This window comes from Zootermopsis nevadensis, unplaced genomic scaffold (genome assembly GCF_977971745.1).
Source record: "Zootermopsis nevadensis isolate Lab colony 2312 unplaced genomic scaffold, Znev_1.0 Znev_ptg000030l, whole genome shotgun sequence".
NCBI classification, from domain to species: domain Eukaryota; kingdom Metazoa; phylum Arthropoda; class Insecta; order Blattodea; family Termopsidae; genus Zootermopsis; species Zootermopsis nevadensis.
In genome coordinates, this window is record NW_028259162.1 from 16,735,508 (window position 1) to 16,762,864 (window position 27,357).

Consider the following 27,357-nt stretch of genomic DNA (forward strand, 5'->3'; position numbering starts at 1 on the left):
ATCATTATCATCTTCATGATTAGTGGCTAGTTTATAAAATGTTTAAAGTCGTTGTTGTTATGTATTAATTTAGTTCTGAATGGAAACGTTGGGGAAATAATTTGGCGTGGCCTGTGTGACGGTATTATCCGAAAATTCATCTAATTGTATGAGGATAACCATGTAGCATCTAAATAAATTTATTTTATCAGCCAAGCTTCGAACCTCAAACCTCCAGAATACGTGTCAGGCCTGTTACCGATCAACCTATATGTTCGTTTGAATCATTATTTTTCTTTTGGGGGCAGCTGTGTCTTTTCTGTGGATGATAATTACAGAGACGCGTATCATAACTTTTCTCAAAAATGCCGATATCTCCTATAACATCTATACAATTATTTGAAAAATTAAACATAAAGTTTGTGAAGTCCTTCAAGTAAATTGCTGTCAGTGATTGATAAAAGTAGCCGTCATCAAACTGCATCCTACAAGGCCACGGAAAGACTTAAACGTCAACGCTTACCACTTTGCTGCGATGTGAGTTATGAGCTGTCTTTACTCATCTGGGCTCCGCTGTTCATGTTACAACGATGAAAAATTTTGCTGTGACCTTGAAACGTGCGATTTGTTGGCGGCTACTCTAGTTTTTAATTTTACAGTCATGTCTCATTACTCAACGCCTTCCTTCCTAAATCATTTTACTAAGAACAGGATATTTTCACAAATGGACAGACATGATTTTTGCATGAGGGGTGTGTAGGCTATTCCCTTACGTCTTAGCACGAATCGATGATGTTCAAATGACTGAGGAATGCAACATTTGTAGCTGTGGTTGGCTTACTCACGTGTAATAGTAAGGATATGCCTCCGGTTCAGCTGATGCCTGTGTCTTGTAGTTGTCTCTTACTACAGGAGGTGCCTGAATATCGTGTGTCTGCAGAGTCTGCAAGAGATAGATGCATCGTAGTATTACTTCGTAACATGTCCTGGGCGCTGCTTATAGCATAATGCGACAAACTGTTCATATAAACTGAAGTGTGGGTTTCATCTACATTGAAACTGACAACAGTATTTGCATACTTCGTCATCCACTTTTTAATATCGTCAGTTCTTGTGGTAAAAGGAAACATACATTTTATTTATGATTTGAGGTTTTTACAGTCGTGAGTATGAAGATTTCTGTCTTCTGGATTGTTGCGCTGTGTAGTCTGGTCGATGTTTCATCACCCTGATGACGGAGGCAGTATGACCTCTGAAACGTTGGTTAACATCGACCAGACTACACAGCGCAACAATCCAGAAGACAGAAATCTTCATACTCATCGCCCTGATGATGGAGGCAGAATGACCTCTGAAACGTTGGTTAACATCGACCAGACTACACAGCGCAACAACCCAGACGACAGAAATCTTCATACATTTTATTCTTATATGTAATATGATATTTTTGTTTTATGGATGGATACTCTTGTTGTATGTTTGGAAGGTCCCGGTTTTAAGTCTCGGTCCATACACGTGCTATCTTGACTGAGATTCCCATAATTTTACTCACACTCTCCAGGAAAATGCTTCCATAGTACCTTAAAGTAGGTCACGACTTTTTGCATATTCTTTACAGTTATTTTCTTTTCACTGATTATCCTATCATTCGACGCAATTTAGTCTGATTTACTGACAGCGTCGTTAAATAAACAAAATAGATGGGACAGGTGGATAGGCAGACGTACACAGCATGTATTAATTTCTAATGTACCTTGGAATTTTCGGTCTAATAATTATTAAGGCTTTGATGTAAATTCGTACTTATTCTTCCAGGTATTTTAGTGATAATGAAGCATTCACTTGCCCTAATCTGACGTTTCGGAAATTGCTTCGTCTCCGTCCATATGAGTATCAAATTTCCTGCCCTGTTACCTGATGACAGAGACAGCCATTATCCGAAACGCCGGTTTCAAGAAAGGCTCGACTGTGTCAAAAAAAATATATTAATATTTATTCATTGGCCCATTAAACGGCTTCATTCGTTGTTGACCAAATAGCAGTGCCATTTGATGTATAATTTGCTTAAAATTGCTACTACGTCTGACATTGTTTTATTTACACCATTCTGTTTCCTATTAATTTTGTCACTGTGCAGTCTAATACTCTGTTATATCAAAGTTGACGGTTCGCCGTGTTTATTCGACAACTTCTCCGACATATGACTGTTGCAGGCAGTCTAAAGAATATGGTCCAGGCGCATTGTATATCCGAGTGTTTACTTCCCAGTTGTGCTTCGCACCAACTACGCACATACGAGTAGATTGATTTAATAAGAGATTATTTTTTATTTTTATCCTTTTCAGCCCTATCAAATCTTTTGAAGCCGAAGCTCGTCTAAACGAAGTTTAAAAATGTAGTCGTACCTGATAGAAACCAAAGTACGTCATTATCACAAAGATCAGCTTTCTAATGCTGTTTGAGGAAGTAATCTCTGTTTACAGCAAGAATTATACTAAACTCTCTCTTTCTCATTATTATTATTATTCAGTGTTCTATCTGACGACAGGTCCATTATTCTGACCAAAAAGAGCTCTCCAGTTTTCCCTATTCTCAGCTTCTCGTTTTAAATCCTGGAACTTCATCTTCTTTCCTTGTTTCAGATCGTCGGTTATCTGTATCCGTCTTCTTCCCAGTCCTCGCTTTCCTTCAACCTGGCCTTCGGTGATATCACTCAGTAACCCATTCCTTCTCATAATATGTCCCAGCCAGTTAGCTTTCCTTCGTGTAATGGCCTGCAGAATGCTTCTTTGCTCGTTGACTCTCCTCAATACTTCTTCGTTGGTCACTCGATCCGTCCACCTGATCTTCTCTATTCTTCTCCAACACCACATTTCAAAACTCTCCAAGTATTTCTGTTCCTTCTTCCCGAGTGTCCAAGTCTCTGCTCCATACAGCGCGACACTCCATACGTAACACTTCACTAGTTTCTTCTTCATCTCCAAGCCCAACTTGCTAGTGAGAAGTATCCTCTTCTTGACGAAGGCTGCCTTGGCCATGGCTATCCTTGCTTTTACCTCCTTGGTATATATATATATATATATATATATATATATATATATATATACATACACATATATATGCATACACATACAAAGTGAGGAGTTATTGATTATGAAGCAAGTGGGTCGTATAGTTATCAAAAATTATTTGCCGCAAAGAAAATTAGTATACGTAAAATAGTGATCCGAGTAGGAATTAAGTTATAATTTGTAATTTAAACATTTTTGGTGTGTTATGGAACGTAACGAAATATGATACAAATGATGCATGCCTTTATGGAGTTATATCCTTACCGTTGACTAGCCATGTTAGCATTAGGAGATATGACTGTACATAGACTGTAGTATCTCTACTGTTTTTTAGGTCTCTTGACGATACACTTTTGTCTGCAATAAATTTACATCTAGCACACTATGCATTTTGCTGCCTTAATTGCTTGGTACAGAACCCTTCTTGAGAAGTTGAAAGTTCTCCCACTTAGTCAATAAATTCCCCGAATTTTATGGAACACGAAAGTTCATTACCGTGTTTACAAAAGCCTGCTACCGGTGTCTACCCAGATCCAGATGAATGCCAGTATTTATGCATAGGGCCGAACGGAAAATCACATTGCATTACTCATTCTCCTTTGCGTACATCCGGTTCGAATATAGACTACCAGGACTAGTTTTATCGGGCTAATTCTTTCATTACTATCCTCAATGTATCTGGGAAATGCTTGATATTTCTTCCTCAAACCTCATAATTTACTTTATTAAACCCTCGTTTTAATAAATTGTCGTTAAACCAAGGAAAAAATACGTAAAAAATAAAATTTTAAATGGAAGCTTGAAGCTCTGCCATTAAAATGTTGTTGTTTGGCAACAAATTCAGATTCACTGAAAGTATATCGGAGAAAATTAAAATTTTAAAAATGACAGTAAGATGCCAATAATGAGCGACGTTTTCACATATTTTAAGAAATTTCAGTAATTTATAATATTTTTGAATGTAAATTCATTGATTTGGCATGCAGTTTTAAACATGCTGAGGGTGTTGTACCGTTTACAAATTTCTCTACTACGCGTTGGACCGTCGGAGAACTTGGCAGCCAAAAAACATAAATAAAATAAAAAAGATGCCGAAGACGTGACTGAAGCAGTTGTGCGCCTCTCCCACGCGTTGTGGCCAGACTCCCAAGTCGGTCCGGCCGGTCAAAGGACAGAGACTCTACCCACAATGCACTACACGGCGCCGTCGCCATGTTGATATTGTTTGAGAAACGAAAGAACGTTTCGTGTTTAAAATCCCTCATCATAACAATCTCTAAATAAGTTATGTCGGTTCATCAGCCTTTATAAACTCAGCTAAGAGTATATACCGTGGTAGAGATGATAAATGCTTACAAAATTTTCGTATGGAAGCCTCAAAGGAAGAGACAACTCGAAAGACGAGGGAATAGATGTGAAGTTAATATAAAAATAGATCTTTAGCACATAGGGAGGTGTATATTAGATTGATCTGGCTTAGGACAACAACCAGTAGCTGGCTGTTGTAATAGCGATAATAAACCTTCTAATTCCATAAAGTTCTCACCTGTGTAAACTGAAGTCGAGAGAGGCTTGTGACTCCATCTTTAAAAGGCTGAAGATCATTAATTTTGTTTCTAAATTCTTTTGTAAGTCATCTTAATTTTGTATCACTGAGAAAAAATGAGTTGAGGGAATAATATTAAAATGTACCTTAATGAAATACGTGTTGGTAAACTTCTACGAGACTACACGGCGTAACAACCTAGAAGACAGTCATCTTAAAATATTTTGTACTTCCCCATGCATGCTACATGCTCAGAAAATCTCATCCTTGATTTGGTCAACCTAATAAAACTTGCTGCAGTTTACAAGGGGTTCAGAGAAAATAATTTTATATTTTTTTAAACCAGTGTTTCATAGAATTCTTTATGCTGCGGCACTGTAAAGTAATCCTAGCCTGTATTTAAGTATCACTGGACAATCGAATCAAGCATTTGTTGACAACTGTGTAGTTTATGGAGGTTGTCCCAAAAAGTTGTATACACAGATTCAGTGAATGAAATAAAGACATTTTAATAAACTAACCCAGCGTGGTCCAACTTTCGGTCCGTGACCACTTGTAATCCGGCCCGTGAAAGTATTTATTATTTTTTATTAGTTGGTACAACCAATTTATTATAAATATTTGTTGTAGGAGCAAATTTAAACTAATATACAAGTAGTTTGTTTACGTTTAAATAAAATTTATATTTCAGCATATGCAATGGTAATCTGTCATTTATGAATAAGTATTATTAAAGATAATGACAATGCAAAAATAGTGACAGTAGGGGTTTTTGTCCCTTGGGTCCAACAGCAAAACTGTTCTGGCTCGAGCGAGGAAAAAAGTTGGACCACCCTGAACTAAACCATTGCATTTGTCAGCATTGGCATTATCGAATCTAGTGTAGTGTTCAAAATGACCACCCTCCACGTCTTCTGCAAGCACAACGCGAGAATCGATAACAAGGTCAGCATTCCTTATTAAAATGTGTATACATGTTCTGGGGTGAATTCTTTACATATTTACCCGCAATTGTGTTCATTCAGGGGCAGCGGAGCGTTCATGTTAACCGTGTTAGCCCGGCTGATATTTAAAAAAATAGTGGTACTCCATACACCTCCAGTCAGCCAGGCGTTGTTGGCCGGATAGTTTACGCTCGGAGCGAGCGCCCTGCTGTGTTCCAATGTTTGGAGCACCACAGAAACATGAAAGTGAGACAGAAGGGCCTTTTATTTTTCATTTTTCAAACTGTTAACCGTTATACGGTTAAAATGAACGCTTCGCTTCATGGTCATGCATTTTATTTATATAATATTCTTGTAATTAGCCGTCACAGTGGCCGCGTGGTCTGAGGCGTCGGCCTTGTGCCGCTTGGTCACTGGGACCGTGGTTTCGAATCCCACTCAAGCCATGGATGTTTGTCCGCGATTTTCTGTGTTGTGCTGTCCTGTGTACAGGTAGAGGCCTTGCGACGGGCCGATCCCTCATCCAAGGAGTCCTACCGAATGTCTAATAGATCAAAGCTAACGATAATTGGGACCCGCAGATGCTCAAGGCACTGAAGAACGGGTCGACTAAGTATCCTAAGTAAGTAAGTAAGTATCTTGTAATTAGAAATTTAACTGATTAACATATATTAAGAAAGGCTAACAAGTAGAATATTAAAACTGTATCTGTTATTCTAAGTCTGTAGCTAATATATAGAAATACGAGTAATGTGGAGTCAGAGTTAGAAGGCGAGTGTATGACAAAGCAGCTGGATTGTTGTTTAACGTAAAAGGAATCTGGATTTAATACGTTAAGGCGTCTTTAGAATCACTTAGCTACACAGCCTTTGAGAAATAATAGTTTAATTATTAGGCTACTTTTTTTTTTAACAAGGATCTTACCGTGAGTTCATTGTGGTTATTATTCCTATTTCGAAAAACTTCATTTCGCCACGATTTTGACAGAACTTTGACCACTCTTTGCGTCCCTTTGTCATGTTCATTCTGTCTTTAATATACTTGAGAAGTTCTTCTCGATGTTCCCTCTTCGTCTTTCGGTTTGAGACAGTTTCTGATTTTACCCTTACATTGAACTTTACTCTGTAACATTTCGTACTTTTGCGCTGGTTTATTTTCAACTGCTTTTACATTCAGATCTAAAGTTTCAGAATTTGTAGCCCGGATCATTCGTCAGGACGTGCCAAAAATTACATCACTGTTCATTAACGAGTAGAAAACTAGAAGGTGTCTCAATACTGAGCGCACAATTCGGTTGTAAATGCTTCCCTTCAACTTCACTATCTTACCGGTGTAGAATAATGAAATGCAATTTAGTTAAAGCGACTTAATTCCATTAATTAATTACCTCTATATACTTTTATAACTTATTAATTTAATTGTGTGATTGATTACGTTCAGGGGACCACAGTTTAATCCCATCCAAACAACAAAACAGAGACCTGTCGTTGCGATAAAATATGCGATAGACTGCCTTCATGCACTTCGTCAGAGATACTGGACCTGTGGACATTAAACACGACTGTATTCTGGATGATGTACAGTGCAGTCTCTTAGAAGTTTAACAACTTTCTTTTTAGAAATGTTCTTATGACTGTCATTGCCCTGATGAGGGAGGCAGCAGTCGTCTCTGAAACGTCGGTAAACTTCTATCAGACTACAAGGCGCATAAAACCCAGAAGACAGCCATCTTCAGATATAAACAAATCAACAAATGCGAATAGACAGACAGACAGGGGTAAATAAATTAACAGAGAAAAATACAACAAGTCTTTCAAGAAAATAAATTAGGAAAAGAAAAGATAGATACATATAACTCAATCGTTTGAATTTTTTGTATAAAATTGCGTGCTACTTTACAGAAACACCTTCGTAGCATCTGTGTAAAAGATTCAGCTTATCTAAACGTCATTTAAATAAAAAGTTCTTTGGATATTTTCCATCGTCTAATAAAATTCAACGACGTTTCGGAGATGGGACTCTATCTCCGTCTTCAGGTTCCTACACAGTTGGGCCCACTAGATAGAGCTAATCCCTATCTCCGGAGATAGAGTCCCATCTCCGAAACGTTGTTTTACGTTTTATATTTTATATTTTACTAGACGATGGATAATATCCAAGGAAATTTTTATTCAAATGACTCTTCACCATCGTCAAGAAGTTTTAGATTTGATTTATCTAAACGTGTCCCTATACCCGCCCGCCCTCCAATCTGGGTATGCTTTACGCAACAACTGCTTATGATATTTGTTAACTGTGCTCCGAAACAAATTGAAGCGACATTTGTTGCCCAATGAGGCAAGAGATCCAATATTAATATGGCGGTCGGTCACTCACCCGGTTCTTTAGCCCGAAGATGATAAGAAGAAAGTCCCACAGAACACTTAAGACGTACCGGATCATCGTGTAACACTATCATTCCATATGAAGCTTAAATTCAACACTAGCAGTCCGAAGGACATATTTCATCTCGCTGCTTCTTAACTCGATCGAGTGTAGCTTGTCGAGAACAGACGAAGGGTCAGCGTCCCGCACGACTCGGGAAACTTCGTGGTCACTCGGGCCCTCACGAGTCTCGTTGCTTACTTAAAAATAGACGATTTTACGAACACCAGGTATAAACTAGACAAGGGACAGAGTTATGTAAGAGGAGGGAAGGACAGACAGGAAACTCGAAGGATAAACGAAGTAAGGTGAGAGTTTATTGAGGAAGGAAATTACGACATTAAGAAGAGAAGAGGATAAAATGGAATGGGGGAAGAAACGTAAAGAAGAATAAGGGTAAGGAAAGAAAAGAGGTAAGGTTACAAATATGGAAGGAATAAATAAACAGACAATAAAAACACGAGTATATAATTAATTAGTAAATGAATGAATACACCTATCCCGTTGGATAACAGCCTGTTCCTACCTTTGCTTCACTAATCAGCACCATAAAATCTGTCTCGTTAGTCAGTGCCTGTCCTATATAAGGCCCCAAAACGTCGCTTCGCTACATAACCACTTTGAAAATTGCAACTACAATGTTTTGCGAAACGTTGGTTAACACCAAACAATCAACGCGGCTCACACTCGAAAGTCAAACAACAGTTAATTACAAGCTAATATCACAATGGAAAGCCTCAAGTCTTGCAAGTTTTATTATGCTAATATGTTCGGAGAGTGGAGTCGTTTTTGTTTATGGTTTATTTAACGAAACTATCAGGGCCCTCGACTTTAATGGAATCCGTGAGGTGGCGATGAGGGGACGTGTAAAATGACTGTGGTGATCTTTAAGAGATGGTAACGTTACATTTGCTCTAGAAGGCTGTTATTTTATCTGATAGGTCTTTTCGAATCTGTATCTTAAACTATAAAATACGCATGCATCTACGTAAAAATACTCCCCAATAAAACAAAGGATTTGCCAATTTTTTATTCGAGTCTGACGAAACAATACATTTGTCACTGTTATGTAATGTTTTTAAACAAATTTAATAATTGTTATCGTGTATAGATGTATGATATCCTAAGAGTTCTGCTACGATTTATGGCCAAATTGATAGAAACTGTTATCAATGCTTGGGCAAAAGAATTTGTTATTCCTCCCGTTAACTGTAAAATATAGTGTTGGAATAGGAACGAAGTAAATGCACGTGACAAGATATACAACACGAAGCGATCTCAGAAAATAGCCACAATCAAAGGCTGTTACCCTTTATAATAACGTTTAGTTCCAAGGCGATGAACTCCTTTCAACACTTGCAGCACAATATTTTAGTTAAGTTATTCATACGGCCGCGTGTTTGTGTGGGCCGGAACAAAGTCGTCTCACTGTCCATTTCTACTCAGTCGCTGACATCGAATACGAATTTTCTTCGATGGTCTGGGCCCGTCGTTCTTATGCTGTCCACGTGTTACCACACGCCCTTCACCTACCTTATCTCCTCAGCCTTCAAAGCACAGTGGTAATCTTATGTACCACCTGCTTTAATATTTTGCAACTCTAACTTTTGTTGTCGATAAAGTGTTCTGTTTTCAGCGGTTATTTTCTTAAACAGCATTTATCGATGTCTATATTTCGGACGCCATGTTTTGTTGTAGGAAGGAAATTAATTTTTGAATAAATTGGATATTTATAAATTTTTGCAATATTGGGATATTTTCATCGTGTGATTGGTAACACTGCTGAGGCTTGCTCATTCTATAGCTCAAGGTCAGATAATGGCATGCTGCGAGTGTGGATCAATTGAAATCTGTGCCGAGTGATGGCTGTTCCAATAAAGGTTTTTACCAAGGAACAATGTGTTACAGTGAAGTGTATTCTTGTAGTCTGAATAAGTGAAGGGCAGTAGTTGCCTTACTGGTTTTAATAATCCCCCTCCCAAATGCGTGCCGCATGCCCCGCCCACCTCATCCTCCTCTATTTAATCACCCTAACAACATCAGGTGGGGAGTACAAGTCATGAAAATCATCATTATGCAGATTTCTCCGCTATCCGTCTCCCTCCCTTTTAGGTCCAAATATCTTCCTCAACACTGTTCTCAAAGACCCTCAATCTGTGTTCCTCCCTTAAAGTGAGTGACCTAGTTTTGCACCCATACAGCACAGCTGGCAAAATTACACTTTGGTATATTTTAATCGTTAGATTTTTGACGTGAGAACAAAAGATTTTTACTGAATGATTGCAAGCATTCCCTGGATTTAATCTGCTCTTGATTTCGTTATGAATCCCATTCTGACTTGTTAGTGTCGTCCCCAAGTACTTGAATGTTGTCATATTTTCGAACGATTCTGCTTCTGTCCTTAATTCTGATTCCGAGACATGATCTTATACTTTCTTTTCTGCATTTATCTCTAGACCAACATCCCTACTAGCCCTTAAGAGTGTTTCTGTGTTTGTTTTTATAGTATTTATATTATCGCCCAGCAGATTAATATCATCAGCATACACCAAAAGCTGATGTATCCAATTCATTTCTAATCCGCCCTGATTATCTTGGGTTGTCCTGACGACATATTCTAAGGCAAAATTTAAAAGCAGCGGCAATAGAGCATCTCCCTATTTCAGGTCATTCTGAATAGGAAATGTATCGGACAAATGTTTACCTACACGAATTTTGCTATGGGTTTCACTTAAGCACATAATTAACCTAACTAGCTTCTCTGTTTCACTAAATTAAAGAAAAATGTTGTAAAGAGCTTCTCTTTTAAATAAGTCATAGGTTTTCTTGAAATCTATAAGTAGTTGATGTACTGTCCCATTGTACTTCCAATTTTTTCTCTAGTATCTGGCGAATATAGAAAACTTGATCAATTGCCGATCTATTACGACGGAACCCACACTAATGACCCCCAATAACTTCATTGGCATATGGAGTCAGCCTCGCCAAAAGAATGTTGTATACAATTATATAGGCAGATGATAAGAGGGAAATTCATCGATAATTATTTGTTTTCGCAGTCGTAATTTAGCCTGCTTTCGTTTGTCCATTAATTCTGAGCATTCATCATTAAACCATGGTTTACTATGCTTTTGTGATATCCTAGAGTAGCCTTGGCTGAGGTCTTCATATCAACCCTAATATTTTCCCATACGCTATTAATATCCAAACTGTCATCAAAGGTCTCTAAAACCGGAAACCTATTGGAGATTTCTCTCTGGTATTTTCCATTAACTTCTACATTATTGAGTTTCTTCAAATCAAATATTTCTAAATCAAACTTTTTACCTTTCTTGTTTACTTACTGAAGGCGTCATAGTTAGAGATACGGACTTGAGAATTTTTAAGATATACTATCGATAATATCACATGAAACTGGGCACAAAGATTCATAACGGTTATAAAATACAAACTGTCTCCTGTCGATAATACGTCAATATATCGATCATGGATCACCTATACAAAAACACTTAAATGAACACAAAATCACGTCCGTACAAAATAACAAATAAACCAACTCCATGCTAGACCTACGCTGTTTTAATAAGTGAATACCAATGAAAACAACATTTGTGAGTAGAATTAGAGTGGTTGTAACCTTATATGACATCAGAGTCAGTTTTCGGCGTTGGTCTTCTCGGTTTCAACGCCGATGGACTTCCAGGTAGATACCAACGTTAGCAGGAAACCAACATGGACACATTTGTTGCCCCAAGAACCTCAGATTTCATAAGAACCAAGTAACAATGACAGTTGAACTAGAATGGATTTTACCGAACCCGAAAGTCTATTTCCCCAGTCCGTTCAGCTGCCATCTCTGTAATTGCTGTCTGCTGCTTATTTTGACCCTGAGTCCCCGCTCAAGGGGACACATTTAGGTCTCAGGCGCTCTGTTACGTAGGCCTACGTGTTCTATTCCTGGTGGTTCGACCGGTGTTCGATCTGGGCGTTGATTTATTCACAGAGCATTTATTTATTGGCAGGAAAGCCAGCTCATTCTCCACACTGAAGCATGTGTAGCTGGTTTCCGAAATAAACTGCACTAAAGTACGAGTGTGAATTACTGATGTCTGCTTTCAACTTGTTCTCCGTAATAACTGTTGAATAAATCAGATGGTTTTATTTTAATATATCTCAGTATGAAGGTTATGCCACTGGACAGCAATTCGATTCCATAGATTTTAAATATCTGTTTTTTACGATTGCACTGTGACATGAAAAATTGAGCAATTCTGAAATAATTCACTGACGGAACCCGACGTTTCTGAGAAAACAAGTTTTGCTTGGTGAGATTCAGGTTCTGATGTCAGCGAGTATGAAGATGGCTTCTGGGATGTTGCACCGTGTAGTATTTCAGAAGGTTATCGACGTTTCATATACGAGTATGCTTGTTGTCTACATCGTCACGACGATAACTCATTTTTCTGCATTTATGAAACGTCGAAATTCTTCTACCAGACTCCACGGCGCAATATCCCAGAAGACAGTTATCCTCAAAGAAATTTGCCGATGTAATATGGCGTCTTCTTTCCTACTTTCCAGCTGTATCAAGATCCCAGCGAAATACGATTCTACACACAATTTAAATTGCCCAGGAAGATGTCGTGTCAAGGTCACCCTTGTTACTAGGCCTCTGCTCACGCCAGTTGCGCAGACGTTGTTCAGATGTGAACACGGTGTATCCACGACCAGATCGTGTGTTCATTATGAAATGTTACATAGCATCGAAATCTCTTGCTACTGCTCATGAAGGACGTAGCACTTTGTATCCTGACAAGGACGTGCCGAATAAGCCAACAATACACTTACTGTAACAGAATTTCGGGACGCTTGATGTATTTGTTTGTTTGTTTGTGACTTGTGCTCGTTTAGAGGCAAAAATGACATAAGGGCCGTACAGTTTTCAAGCAGTGCATCAGCTGCAACAACGGAATAAGATTACAAGAATACAGATTACCATTAGTTTCGTAGTTTTGTGTCTGAAGGACGTCGTGTGTGGTTCTTAGGGTTGCGTTTTGATGGAATATTCTTTAAAATTAATAGAACCTGTTCTTTCGTATCATCGTATCACATGCACACAGCCAGCATATGCTTGCTTCTGTAACAACGCTCGTGAATTTGGGTGTGAATTGAGTTCTTCGCTTGAATGAAGAAATTATTTATCACATGTGATTATACAAGGCACACGGGCCAATGGTAGAGATTCCTGGGGTGCTACCAGCTGATCTCACCACGTGCCCGCCCTACTTCCAACAGTCAGGGATTTATACAGAAAGATTTATGTACTGCTCGGACGATTCTGCAGACCAGAGAGACGTAACTAAGAAGCCAGACAAGTATCTTCACAGCACAGTAAAATTTGTTTACAATGGAGCTTCGGTTAAACGGAAATGTGGATTTATCGGCAAATTGGTCTGGTCCCAACAAAATACGATCGGAAGTAATGCACAGTTACCAGCAGACCTTAAATTTCTTAACGCGGGGACAAACAGGAATTGGAAGAGCTTAACGAAAAACATTGTGTTTGAATAAGTATTGTTTTCTGGGTGTATAATTTTGTTCCAAAGCGAGATACCTTGAATTTGTTCCAGGAGGAACATTCCTGTAAAAGTCCGGAAATAATTAAGACCAGCCATTTGAAGCATGTTCTGATGGACTACTGGAAAAGTAAGAAATCAGGCGGGGTGTAAAGATAAATAAGCAGACAAAACAGAAAGAGATGTAAGAACAGAGAAATTGAAAATGACTGTGTGGACTGCGCCTATAAATGTACGCAACGTGAATTTATGACTTGTTTTAGATCATAGATCATAAATTACTTCATAAGAATGTCTTATTTTATGTTAGCCTCGCCTAATACCATCATGAAGAATCACGAATGTTGAGGTCGGCCGAAGTCTGTAATATAAGTGCAGAAAGCGTCTATTCAGCGAACGACACGTGTATTACGAAAGACATGAATACAATAAATGTAGTAAAACATTAATTTATTTGAAGTCACTGATAATTTATGCACCCAAAGATAAGGTGTTACGAGCACAGTCATCGTTCATCCATAGAGCCACTTTTTTAAATGTAACTGAATACCAATAATTTTGTTCAGTTCTTTATTCTGATTGATTTATGTTAAAAAGTTTGTTATTAAACATCTTAATATTAAGCATATTACATATATTGGCATGCAAGGCGCAGCGAACAAGACATTTGCAGCTTGAGAACGAAGTGTGAGAAAGTATTGAAGGAATTTAAGTTTCGAAGATGGCTGTCTTCTGGGTTGTTGCGCTGTGTAGTACCAGACTACACGGCGCAACAACCCAGAAGACAAGACATCTTCAAACTCATCGCTGTGAAAACCTCAAATCCTACAATTCAAGTTTTAAAGATTTCTGTCTTCTGGGTTGTTGCGCTGTGTAGTCTGGTCGATGCTAACCAACGTTTCAGAGGTCATACTACCTCCGTCATCAGGGCGATTCATACTACACAGCGCAACAACCCAGAAGACAGAAATCTTCATACTCACCGCTGTGAAAACCTCAAATCTTACAATTCAAGTTTTGATTGAAACAATAATACCAACAGTTTCCTAAAGTTAAGGGCAGGAAACAAAACTGTGATGATTATGATGATTGTGGTGGTGATAAGGACGACTGCAATGATGATGATGACGTGATAGACATTTATTTGGAAACGTTTCGGGTATTAAAAAAGGTATAAATTAAGATAATTTGTGACCATGTATATAATTATTTCAATTTCCTAATATTATCACCGTACGTCGCGGTTGCGTGGTTAGCATTCCTGCTTCTTATTCCGGAGTTTCCGGATTTAAATCTCGGCCCTGACACTATTTATCATGACTGAGATTTCTCCTGGTTTCCTCATTTTCAGCAGGAAAATACCAGGATAGTACTTAAATTACGCCAGATCTCTTCCTTCTATACCTTTTCCCATTAATTTTTCATAGATTATTTTATCATCTGACGCTGTTTAATCTGAGCTACTGACATCGTCGTTAAGTAAAGAACAAGGTGATTAAGTCTCGGGATTACGATGAGTGGAGTTCTCGGCCAAGATGCCAGAACTTATATTCCGTATTTGGGCGGCCCGGGTTAAAATCTCAGCCCGATGATCGGCCGTTCTGAAATTTTGTCTTGGTTTTCCTTAGTCCTTCCAGACAGATGCCGGTATAGTGCCTTAAGCCAGACAACTATTTCCATATTTCCAATTCATTTTTATTCATCTTGTCATTCAGTGGTGTATAGTGAATGAAGTGTACATAAATAAATGACGAGATTTATTTGTTGCGTTTTGATGGACAGAGCGGTCACGTGGAAGACCAGACTGGCGATATGAGAATAATATTAAAATGTTTCTAAAATAAATGAGTTCAGTTAATGTGGATTTGGATTGATTCAGCATCATTTCACGTGAATGGATTTATTCTTAGTGGCCTTAAACCTTCGGGTTTTAATAAGGCGGACAGGAAACAAAGCTTAATGTCGATTTTGGTAGTTGCTTGTCCATTTTACATGTTTAACGCAGAACCTCTCAATTCCGTCATCCAGATGCCTTGTACTGACTTCTCCAGGAAATGAACATACGCTTTAGTGTTCAATGGAATTAGCCAAGAACTACAAAAATTAGTTTATTTCATTTTTCATTGCTTTGTTATAATAATTCATTAAATTTAACTTAATATGTTTTATGTTTTTATTGTTCATTTAGAAAATATCGATCAGAATACAAAATTCTATCCTTAAATATTTCAAGAAACAATTTTTAAAAAATTTAGTGATTTAACTGACCCACTGCCCTGAGTTCCTTATTATATGCCACTCCAATCATTAATTGCCAATTAGACAACTTAATTTTACACTTGCAGATCAGAAATATTATATTGTATTTTATATTTCAGTTTATTCGTGAAAAAGCACATACGAATGTAAATTTTTCATTAAAAATATCTGTTCTAAGTATATTATTTTTGTAGGTATGTCTAATTTTCCCTTAGGTGGGCCTTGTCACCCGCGTGTGCCTTATTTAATTGAGCCAGGCTCAAATCGTATTTTCTCAGGTACTCTGGCGCTGCTACGTGAACACACGAAAGATACCTGAGTTTTACTGTTAGCCCTTCGCGTGGGTTTGAAGCCGCGTCCTCGGAAGCAAGGCCTGGCATCGTTACTCTGGTGCTGGCGCTGTGGCAAGAATGCTCTGCCCCGTCGCCCGATGTCTGCAGAGACGTCAGGAGATGAAGCAGACAACTCCAAGCACTTGTCATAACGAAGAACTAAATATCGTGGCTCGTTCTTGATTCGTACTATCTTCTTTGTTAAAAGGTTAAAAATCCGAAGTAGCCTTTGAGATAGGTAGTACATCAGGGAACTGTTAAAAATTATGGTAGAACTATTGTCGCTGGGGAGAAGATTGCTGCACTGTGAAACGATAATTTATATAATTTTTATTCTGAATTATATATTTTGTGATGAAGTTACTAAATGTCGTGGCAACACTAATGCTTCTTTTTTAATGTGTGTAATTTGTAAAATGTGGTTGTAATTTATTTTTATTTAATTATTCAAATACTTCTCGGATACGTTGTTATTTAAGTCAATGTTTTCTTATGTTACAAGAAGAGATGAGCTCATAGTTTTATCATGTTCTTGTTTGTGTGTTATCTCAGATTTATGGCATTTAATTTCCTCTAATAAAAATTATTTTACCAACATGGCAATCGTGCGAATGAATGCGGTTGGGACTTTACGAGCTTATCAATGTAGGACTCTGGATTAATCTGTTATAGTAGATTTTTGAAAAGGATCTACATTTTATTATGGTAATTTTCTGTATAATGAAAAACAATAACATCCGAATAATCTGTAAGTAGTTTTCATTTGATAGGGTTAATTAACGAGTATCTATGAATAAAAACTTTAGTACTGAACCACTCTTGTGAAGCAGAACTTTTACAACATGTGACCTGAATAAAGGAGCCTTTTAAATTTATTCTTTCATTTGTGATTAATCTGTATATGGAAATAGATAATTAACATAAAAAGTTTGGTAAAATGTTTTTATAAGGGCAGTTTACAAGATTTCGGCGATTATACGAGAAAACCTACGGGGATAGTTATCCTGTTGGACTTCATTTATCCTATAAGTGCTTTATTTATATCTACAATGTTTCGGAAGTTAGTAACACTTCCGTCTTCATGTCGAAGGACAAAACTCTTGTGTGCTTGGGGCCCTCTGTTTGAGCTAGTCTGGAGTTTGAGCTTTTTCCCCTTTTTGTCCTTTCAGACAGACGCTTTTACACTTTCCTTTCAGTCTTAGAAGTGGAGTCCCTTGAGACAGACAGTTGAAGATTTAATTAGTAGCCTGTTAATGTCCGAAACGTGATTTTAATTACAAACCAGTTACTCTGTGAAAACAGCCCAACAGAATACGTATATATACGTTTCATATGTTTACAATTTTAAACGTGGTACTCTGTGTTTAATTCCCGAGGTACTTAAAGGCGCTGTTGTTGGCACAGATATGTAAAAGTCTGATAAACAAGCCAGCTAATTATGTCAGTTTTTGAATATCATTTATCTCTGATGTTACAGACATATTTAGGTAGAGAAGGTTGGTACTGTAGTAATATTTTTGACTTTCATATGAGAGGTAGCCGATTCGAATATCGACCTGGACAACGGTTATCATGATTGACGTTTGTCGTGATTTTGCTTAGTATTTTTTTGTAATTATCGTGATGCCTAAAACATGCAGCTCAGACAGTACAGTGACTAGGTTACGAGCTGGATGAACGGGGTTTGATCCCCGGCAGAGCAGGATTTTTTCTTTTTATCACAGCGTCCGGATTGAACCTGGAGCTCAACTAGACTCCTTTCCAATTAGTGTCGGTGTTACTTCCATAGGTGTAAAGCGGCTTCTGTGTGAAACTGACCACTCATCTGCGTCTATTGTCGATGTTAAGAAAGTGTCATATTTCTGTATGACGTGGTGCGTAGTTAAGCACTTTACCTGGTATAGACCAAGACCTGTTTCATTCTTATCTTTTAAATATTATGGTACATAATCAATTTTTTTACGCTTTTCCAAATTTGTAGACCACCGTTAAGTAACTTTCCAGCGAGCCAGATAATTGATCGCATGTTCCTGAAAAATACGTTCTTGAAATGTGCGTAGATCAGATGGAAATGAGATAGGTCGTACTTTCACTGAACTGTCAGCGGCGGAACTCGGTTTGTCGTGGCCTGACACCCCTGGCGGGTTGCTATTTCTGGCAAAGTTAGAAAGAGCGTCGCGCTGGCCTGGTCAAATTGTAACCCAAGTCATGTGTAAGCAGGAGGGGGGGGGGGGGGGTTTGCTGAAATTTCCTAATGAAATTTGTTACACATGTATTATCGTGATAAAGGCCGCTCCTGATTGGACGAATATCTCCACCGGTAATGGTAAGGCAACGACTTCTGCAGACCATAAGTACCTCGCGTGTAACGTCTGAAGTAGAATATGTACGCCTTCTTTGCACAGACTGCAAGAAGTTAAAGCGTGCGTGGCAGAAGGTTCTGTTTGTCCGTGTGTCCGCTTTGGACTGTGAGAGCAAAGAAACCGAGTTGTGTTGCCAATTAGTTAACGATGGACTCCCAGCACCAAGAACACTCGCCCCATCTGCGCGTCAAGCACTGTAATGACTTATGCAAGCAAACACACATGTCCACTTCAAATTTAGCATTTACAAGATGGCGCATGCAAGATATATCGATATATGATTGTATCTCTATCGATATTTTGATAATGGCGTATCGCCTGAATCATTTAATATGTTCTGTGCCCATAACAAAGACTCGGAAAAAGACAAAAATTAACAAACTTTTATCAGACTTAAGAACATAAAATTTTACATAAATATTTCTCATCTATCCATCTCAATTTCAGGCAGGGTCGTTCATGGACATTTATAGATCTACATTGCATGGAAGTACATGGCAATGCTATAATGGAGCTGACACTCAGTCGGCAGCTACTCGGTTATTATACCGGCTGGGGAAACGTCATGGCTGATGTTTGTCGAGGGTTTCTTAATTTTCTCAAGAAAAATATCGGGACTAAATCTTTCTTCAATTCCTTTCCGATTCATCGTCCATAAACATGTTACAATATTTCACTGGGCGCTTTATAACTTCAACAGTTGATATAATGTTGTAAAATTACCTGATAACCAGCAAACTATATATTCTACCGTTAATGCCCTATTGTGTTGTCAGCCGGAGAATCATTACCACAAAAACAGACACCCACAGTTGGACCCAATTCTGCGTTATTTTGGCCCAGTGTACATTTTTACACTCATCCATTGCAATGTTATCATATGTCTTTGATGTGTTATTCCAGTTGATATTTTTCTTGAGGTTTCTTTCGCCAAATGTTGCAACCGTTTGTAAGCGTGAAAATGTTATACAGGCATACCTCGGAGATATTGCGGGTTCGGTTCCAGACCACCGCAATAAAGCGAGTCACACGAATTTTAGGTTTCCCAGTGCATATAAAAGTTATGTTTACACTACACTGTCTTCTATTAAGTGTGCAATAGCATTATGTCTAAAAAATGCGAGAATTACCAAAATGTGACACAGAGACACGAAGTGATCTCATGCTGTTGGAAAAATGGCGCCGATAGACTTGCTCGACGCAGGGTTGCCACAAACTTTCAATTTGTGAAAAAAACGCAATATCTTCGAAACGCAATAAAACGAGATAAGCCTGAAATTGTCGGTGTGTATTTGAAATTATGCAGTCAGAATATACCGTGGCCCGAGACAAAAAATACTAATAAAATATCAAGGTCCACAGTTAGCTTTCTTTATGTTGGCAAAATATACATCATTTCAGAAGAGGCCCCGTTTCGGAATACATATTTCATTGAGTCAATTTAAGTACGTATCTGCTTGTATCAAATTCAATCCGAAATTCTCATTGCTTCTCGATGTTTTCATTGGCTTCGAACCTGCTCATGAATTTTCTACCCTGCAGCAATGGAACAAGAACTTGTAAAAGAAAGACAGGTCTGCCTCTATAAAACTGCCTAATAAGAAGCAGGTAAGATTAATTTACATCGTCTGATCAAAATTCCGGATGAAATTCGAACCGCCATAGTAATACGAAATTTACACAGGACATTCTGAAAAGATTTACTATACTACATGTTTTCAGGATTCATTGGCGTTAGTTTGTTCGTAACTCACAAGTTCGGGCAACTGCCGTGTTGTTATTACAGTATAAAATCACACGCGTACGAATTTTCCATTGCTTGCCGTCTTATTTCGTTGATAAATAAAGTAACGTTGAAATTGCGAGCGAATTTAAATTAGAATTTTGAGTTATTTGTGTGTTTGTGCGCTAGTGAGCCCTCGTTAATTTTATGACAACCACGCAAAATTTTCAGTCAGCGGCAAAACTTACCACAACACTCTTTAATAATCAAGCGTGAGACGAATTAATCTCGTGAATCTAGATTTGGTTAAAAAGTGAAGATACTGCCTTTGTAACTTGATATGAAATATGTCATCATGTTATTAGCGTAGCACAAAGAGCTCATTCCAGACATACCGTACATTTATCAGTCAATTCGTTTGTGTGTCTGTCTTTTTATACAGAATGTCCCAAATGCTGATGTATGCAATTCGTGTATGTATACATTTTTGGAGCATTCTGTATATGTTACGTCTTTGAAAATTTGAATCAAATGTCGAATTTTATTAAGTTTAGTGTGCAAGAGCTTTCCTGAAACGTTATCAATTACTCTGAATGAACTTTTCTGTCATGTCTCGTTACGTTTTCACCAGAAATGTTTAATATTGATAGATAATTTATATTATACAAATATAAATGGCCTGATACGCCATATTATTGTGGAAAAATTACGAAGACAGTATATAATCCTATAGCTTATGGCATAATTTATGTGAGATTTTTTTAACGACTGGTTCAATGACCATTGTTCTAGAATACAACCTAATCGACGTATATAAAGAATCAAATGAAGTAAATTCGGAAATCGATTTAATATTAACATATTCTGTTCGTAATTGAACGTAGGTGATATATCAGCGTTATTCTAGCCTTCCACGTGTTAAAGTCCGGTACGCATTGTCCGAATGTAGACCTGCAAATTCCGAACTTTATAAAACAATGCACAGGTTTCCTGATACACACCATATTTAAATTGGGGGAATCATGTACTTACAAAAACTTAAAAACTTTCGGATAAACTGAGTAAATAGCGTAATATTTTAAAGCAGTTGGTATTAGAATCATCGTCTTAGGATAATTACTGATATTTGCATCGCTGGCGTGGGACTAGATTTCTATAGTAGCAAGTTATATGTAATATTATGCCTAAACAAAATAAATATATAAACCAACAAGTCAGTGGCGTCTAATGGCGTTGATAGTAAAATCAGTAGTTTTATTGTGTGTATCACAGATCGGATTTTAGTAGAATCAATTTTATTTATAGGTTATTTAAGATAAAAGGATAATCTAAGGATTTATGAAGAACGAGATCCTGGAAGACAACGCAGAAGGTGGATTTCATAGAAGCCGGAACAGGCCATCAGCCTAATCCGTGTATTTGAGGTGAAGAATAAACGATGTTGTAGGGAATTGTGTAATCCACTTAAACTTTTTTAATGGTAGCTCAAGCCATTTTTATGTGGTGTTAGTCAAAATACGTGTACTTACAATACGAAGCCAACTCTGAATATATCCACGACAAAGTCAGTGTTCACAAGACGCCAATTACAACAGTTGAGCACTCAACACCCGTCACTATGGTTACATGATAGCTGTGCCCCTCCCATCACTGCATCTCTTACCTGCTTGTGTCTGCCCGGCGCGCACTTCTCTGGCTGGTGTTTGCCCGACTGGGCACGGGAGCGGATTTGTAGCTGCGGTCGGTCCAGTTACTCAGCCAGACGACGGAGGGGGAGACGAGGCGCTAGCAGATGCTTACGTCTCTTTTTCGGAGATCTGGCGAAACGCCGTCATGCTGCCTCGCCGACGCCCGCCGCCTGTTGCAAGCCCACTGGTTGTGTGAACTCTGAGAGATACGACCTTAACGACGCTTTATCAACCAGTAAAGCTATGAATATTGGGACGAATTTGAACGGTATGTTACGTGAGGCTTGAAGAAGGAGGAGGGGGGTTGAACTGGACTGCCGGGCTTCCATTCCAAACTGGGAAGTTTGAAAAGATTTTGTGTGGTATCTTTTATCACGAGACGAAAAGATTAGAATGCAAAGAAAAATAGATTTACGTTTTCGGCGTGAAACTTAGTCTCTCTTACGAGGTTAAGAGTATTTCAGATAAGGGTACAGATGAAGAACTCGCAGCAAAATGAGGCTGGAGATAACTGCATATAGAGTTTAATATATGGTGACATTTGAGGTTCTCATGGCAGATTTTGATGCTGTGGTTCCTTGTAGATAGTTACCACAGTTCCTCCAAACTTTTACTAGGCTGCACGATGTCACAACCCAGATTACCACATTCTAATTTATAATTTGTAGTTCACCAAAATTATTAGGTGTTCAAAGGAAGGAGGATGAAACATGCGAGGCTTTGAGGAGGTTAGAAAGGCATATGAAATGATAGTCCTAATATGTGTATGAAAGACGTAGGTAGAATGATAATATTAAAATTGACCTTAAGTATAAAAAATGAATGTGGACTGGATTCATCTCCATCAGCATCGAGACTTGTGAATACTGTAATTAATTTTTTGGGTTCCATAGAAGGCTGGGAATCTTTCCAGTCGCTGAGCGACTATTAGTGTCTCAAGAATGATTCCACTGCATGGGGTCTCACAGAGATAAAATGGCTGAAGCGTGGACTTCCACCTAGTGACGTGTTTGAGAATGAGTTTTATTTTCGCGTAAAAAACTCGGTAATGCAGTACCCCATCGTTGGAAACGTTTAGAATCATCTGAAAGTAGTTCGATAACACTCTGGTGTTGAAGTATATACAGTATATTAGCAAGAATTCTGTCAACAAGTTAAAAACATTGTAAGTTTAGTAGGAATCAGTATATATACGAAGCGTATAAGTCAACACTTTCTTCTGTAACTTCTTATTTTCAAGATAACCCAGCATTGCTACGTTTTTTGGTAAACAGAATATGAGACTATGAAGTAAACAAGAGATGAGTTCGTCTGTTCTCCAGTCCAGTTTGTTTATACACAACATAAACTTTTCGCCACGTGAAGGTTACAGTCTCCTCCAACGTGTGATGGTTATTTGTTAGTTACAAGAATTGTAACTGCTAATACAAAGATTGGCGGGTTATTTAACGATGATGTATGAATTGAGTGTGTTGTATTACTTAAAACCCGAGAACAAGATACAACTGTTATGTTCTTAATGATTTGTTGACTATGTAACAGACTGTTATGAATCAATGATATAATGTATTAGTTCTAGCCAATTATAATTAATAATTTGTTTATATGTGGTTGTTTTATTAAGCCGAATGACGTGTATAGAATGAAAATTGAGGATGATTATTGGTGTTAATGGAAGATCTGTGAGAGAGGGAAATTTTTCGAAATATTTGAGGTTAGGGCTACTCGTAGGCGTTGATCTTTTGGGTTGTAACATTTTGTAGGTAGGTAGGTACCAACGTTTCGGAAAAAAGTGCCTCAATTGTGTGCCCTGTTGGACCTATTTTGACCAAGGATTTTCATGGTGTGTTGTGTGGTATTCTGGGTTGTAAATCTTGTAGTCTTAAACTATTGTTGGTTACCAACGTTTTTTCTATGCATGTTAAGAAAAAATATTCATAACCACCTATAAGACTACACGATGTCACCCCCCCCCCCAAAAAAAAACCCACGGTCCTTTGTCCGCTGTAAAAACCTCAGCAATTGTAGATGCGTTACTGTTATGAATATGAATGATGACCTACGACACACAGAAATAACTTTTGTGTCTCGGGATGCGATCTGGGAACTTTATGATAGAATACAGGCCTTCTACCACGGAGCTGACCCGCTGAAGGAGGAGACGACGGATATATAAAATGGCATGTAACCGAACACCCCTCGGCCGGTACCAAAAGACAGGGTGAGGGCTAGCGCTGGAAATAGAACGTGCTATTGTACGTGGCGGTTTCGCGCGCAGTCGCAAACTGTTCCCAGCTTTTACCCGAAGTCTATTTTCCCTTCTCTTATGCGAGCTGTGTACGTACGCTGTCTGCTGGCATTTGCATTGCAGAGGCTTCGTGAATCAAGTACGATCTTGGACGCGCTTAAACAGTTTTATAAAACAAAATCCCTGGTACACTGATTGGTATATGGTTTAGGTAAGGACATTAGCAGCTACTGTAATGTCTAGCCTTCTAGAACCTTCGTTCAGTGACCAGTAGATGTACCTACCTACCTGACAAATTCATGCCATCGCATGAGCTCTTAAGCAGCTGATCGGAAAAGACCATGTGAGATTCGAGGTTCTCACGACGGTGAATATGAACATGTTCCTCTGGGTTATGACGCCCCATAAACTCGTAGGTACATACCAACGTCTCGGAGAAACATACTGTCTAAATTTTCAGGGCTTACGTTTTGAAGCTAACAACAGCATGATTGTCCGAGACGTTGGTATCTACCTACGGGTCCACACGGCGTTACGGCACAAAAGACGAACAATGACATCACACAGATTATTTCCGTCAGATTTATTTAAGATAGCTGTCTTTTGGATTGTAGCGCACTGTAATCTGGTAGAACTTTACCGACTTTTCATTGGTGCTTACTGCCTACATCGTTAGGGCAATGATGGAGACAGCAAGCACCTCTAAAACGTCGGTAAACTACCAAAGTACACAGCGCAACAACCCAGAAGATTGCCTTATTCATCTGTCGTGAGAACCAGAAATCTGAGATATATTTTAATTTGTCCCCTTATTAATTAGGCTATGTATTTCTTGTTTTCCCATGGTTTCTACACGCCAAGTTTATCACAGTCTTCTGCGTTTACTAAGTGAAGTGAATATGCACCTCGGTGGAAGTCTACCAGACTACACGGCGCAACAACTCAGAAGACAGTAATCTTCAGACTCACCGCTGTGAAATCACCAAATCCTACAATATGCAAATAATTTGAAATCTGAACGTGAAACTGTTGACTGAAGGTTATTTTTTTCGTCCTGTTACTTTGAATTGTTACGTAGCGGATAATCAGATTTTAGTTTAAAACTATTGTTATATGTAGTCAGGATTCGAAGTATTTTAGCACTTAAAATTTTTCGAAAATGTTTTGTCTTCTTTCGAGTATTTTTTTTTTTTTGCAGATGAAGATTGACAACTTAATTACAATTTTCAGAAATATCACAGTAATAACTATATTATTATTGAAGGTAAATTTTTCTCTTTTGCTCAGGAAGTATGTTGGCATTAAGATCATGGCATTTGTAACGTCACGTCTCCAAAATTTCACAAAGTAACCCCCATTTTTCGTTTTCGTAGTACATCTGTGAATTCGCCAGTTTCTCGATGTTTCTTCGCATTAGTAAAAACTGAATTGTTTCTAACAATAATTATTACATACTAAATTTTCTTCTTTGCGACCAGTATTAATGATTTACTCCTTCCACCGCCTGACGCGCTGCTCGTCAGATAACTGTTGACTGTCGCGGGAAGAGCCTGCCATCTATCAGAGAGGCAGGAACATCACCGTGTGCAGTGTGAACTCCGATTGGTGTTTCCTTCAGTTTGCTACTTATCTCTCTAGAACAGGGGTGGCCAACCCAAATGATCTTTCGGGCCACTTTGGAAATGCATCATAACTCCGCGGGCCACATATAAAATTATATATCTCCATATTAGATTTAGATACACTATAGACATTTTTTTGGAGTGAAAAATTGAAACATAATGAGTTATTATTATTGTGTTTACTATTATTCTTACATGTAAACATAGATAATATAATAATAATGATACTAAGCGTACATTGTAAAGAAATATATAGCACTAAAAATTAAATATAAAAAATATATAAATATGAATGAAATAAAAATAATGAAATCATTAAAAAATATTTATTTACTAGTGCGATATTTGTTTCTCCACTCTTTCACTTAGCTTTTGCAAATCGATCTCAATTTGGGTATTTGCACATCGTAATTTATATATTCGCAAGAATATTATTTTAAAATCAAAGTTAATTTTTTCTCATAATTTCGACAGATAATTTTTGAATATATGGGTGCACAAATAATGTATTTTTTAATACATTGGTTTTCACTACTTTGGCCATTATAAAATAAATATATTTTGTAAAAGTGTGATGAATCTCGCGGGCCGGAAGAATGTTCAGGGCGGGCCACATGCGGCCCGCGGGCCGCGGGTTGGCCACCCCTGCTCTAGAAGGTAAAGCGCTGAGCAGCTAGCACTAGGAACATCCAGCAAATGCCGAATCTGTCCGATGAAGATTCTAAAATACCTGCAACTGTGATCTTAACTTCTGTTTTGTATGGGCTTAAAACGTGGTCACTCTGAACGAAGGACCTATATTGTGGGTATTTGGTAACAAGACGTCGAGGAAAACATTTGGATGTCATATGGACGGTATAAATTACACATGCAGACCTCCATAATTTATCCTCTTTACCTGCAGTTATTATATTTTTATATTAAGGACGACAAAAGCACGGATGTAACGAGACAGACTACATTTTGGTTGCAAATTCGATTATACGCGGTCTACCGAACACACTATAGCAACGTATGATACGTACCACTGCTGTTTAAAAGCTAAAAACTGTTTAACTTTTGCTTCAGCTTGGTTTGTTCTGTTCAGCACATATCGGAGCGCAAATATTCACGTCAACTCTAATCCCGCGATTTCTTCTACACCTCTCCCCGCGTCTTTCAACCACCTTCGTCACATCACATGTTGCATCTGACCCGTGGTCTGTGTCTCGCTTCCGCTGTTAGCGAGAGGGAGTTCTTTGATGATTAAATGTCGCTGGACGTTTGTAACTCGACTCAACGCGACTCTGTACTAACCTTTGCATTCCTCTCTTTGTAAATGAGCGCACTTTTATATTGTTCCAAATTTTACGTGACAGAATCAATAACACATTTAGTTTTTTTATGTTCTTTTTCATAAACGTACTCCATATTATATCTTTGAGTAGTTGTCTGGGGATAAGTCATAATATGGCGCTGTTGGAAATTTTCCGGCTGTGGACTATTTTGATGGCAGAACAGGTGTAGGGAACAGGCCAGACTATCCATCAACGTCGCCAAGTTCAGAACTTCTGAACTGCAAGATTCAAGTTTTTAAGTGTTT

General features: G+C 38.2%; 1 protein-coding gene and 2 long non-coding RNA genes across 7 annotated transcripts in view; 2 read left to right on the forward strand and 1 right to left on the reverse strand.

The window, feature by feature from the left end:
* The window catches only part of LOC147872187 (uncharacterized), a 38,407-nt gene extending 21,401 nt beyond the window's left edge, over nucleotides 1-17,006 (forward strand). The window contains exon 3 of the long non-coding RNA XR_015537860.1: nucleotides 16,078-17,006. This is a non-coding gene — a long non-coding RNA (uncharacterized LOC147872187). The remainder of the gene's footprint in view (nucleotides 1-16,077) is intronic.
* LOC110831736 (uncharacterized) overlaps nucleotides 1-22,107 on the reverse strand; it is a 125,392-nt gene extending 103,285 nt beyond the window's left edge. For 3 of the 5 annotated variants that reach the window (XM_087358761.1, XM_087358765.1, XM_087358760.1), the window contains exons 1-2: nucleotides 7,917-8,077; nucleotides 825-922 (exon numbers count right to left, since the gene is read on the reverse strand). In XM_087358761.1, the coding sequence (XP_087214887.1) occupies nucleotides 825-922; nucleotides 7,917-7,982 (164 nt within the window). In that variant the 5' untranslated portion in view covers nucleotides 7,983-8,077. The other 2 variants (XM_087358762.1, XM_087358763.1) reach the window with 2 other exon arrangements.
* On the forward strand, nucleotides 8,220-14,727 carry LOC147872188 (uncharacterized). The gene is made up of 2 exons (XR_015537861.1): nucleotides 8,220-8,377; nucleotides 12,546-14,727. It is a non-coding gene; the product is annotated as an uncharacterized LOC147872188 (long non-coding RNA).
* Nucleotides 22,108-27,357: the final 5,250 nt, after the last annotated feature.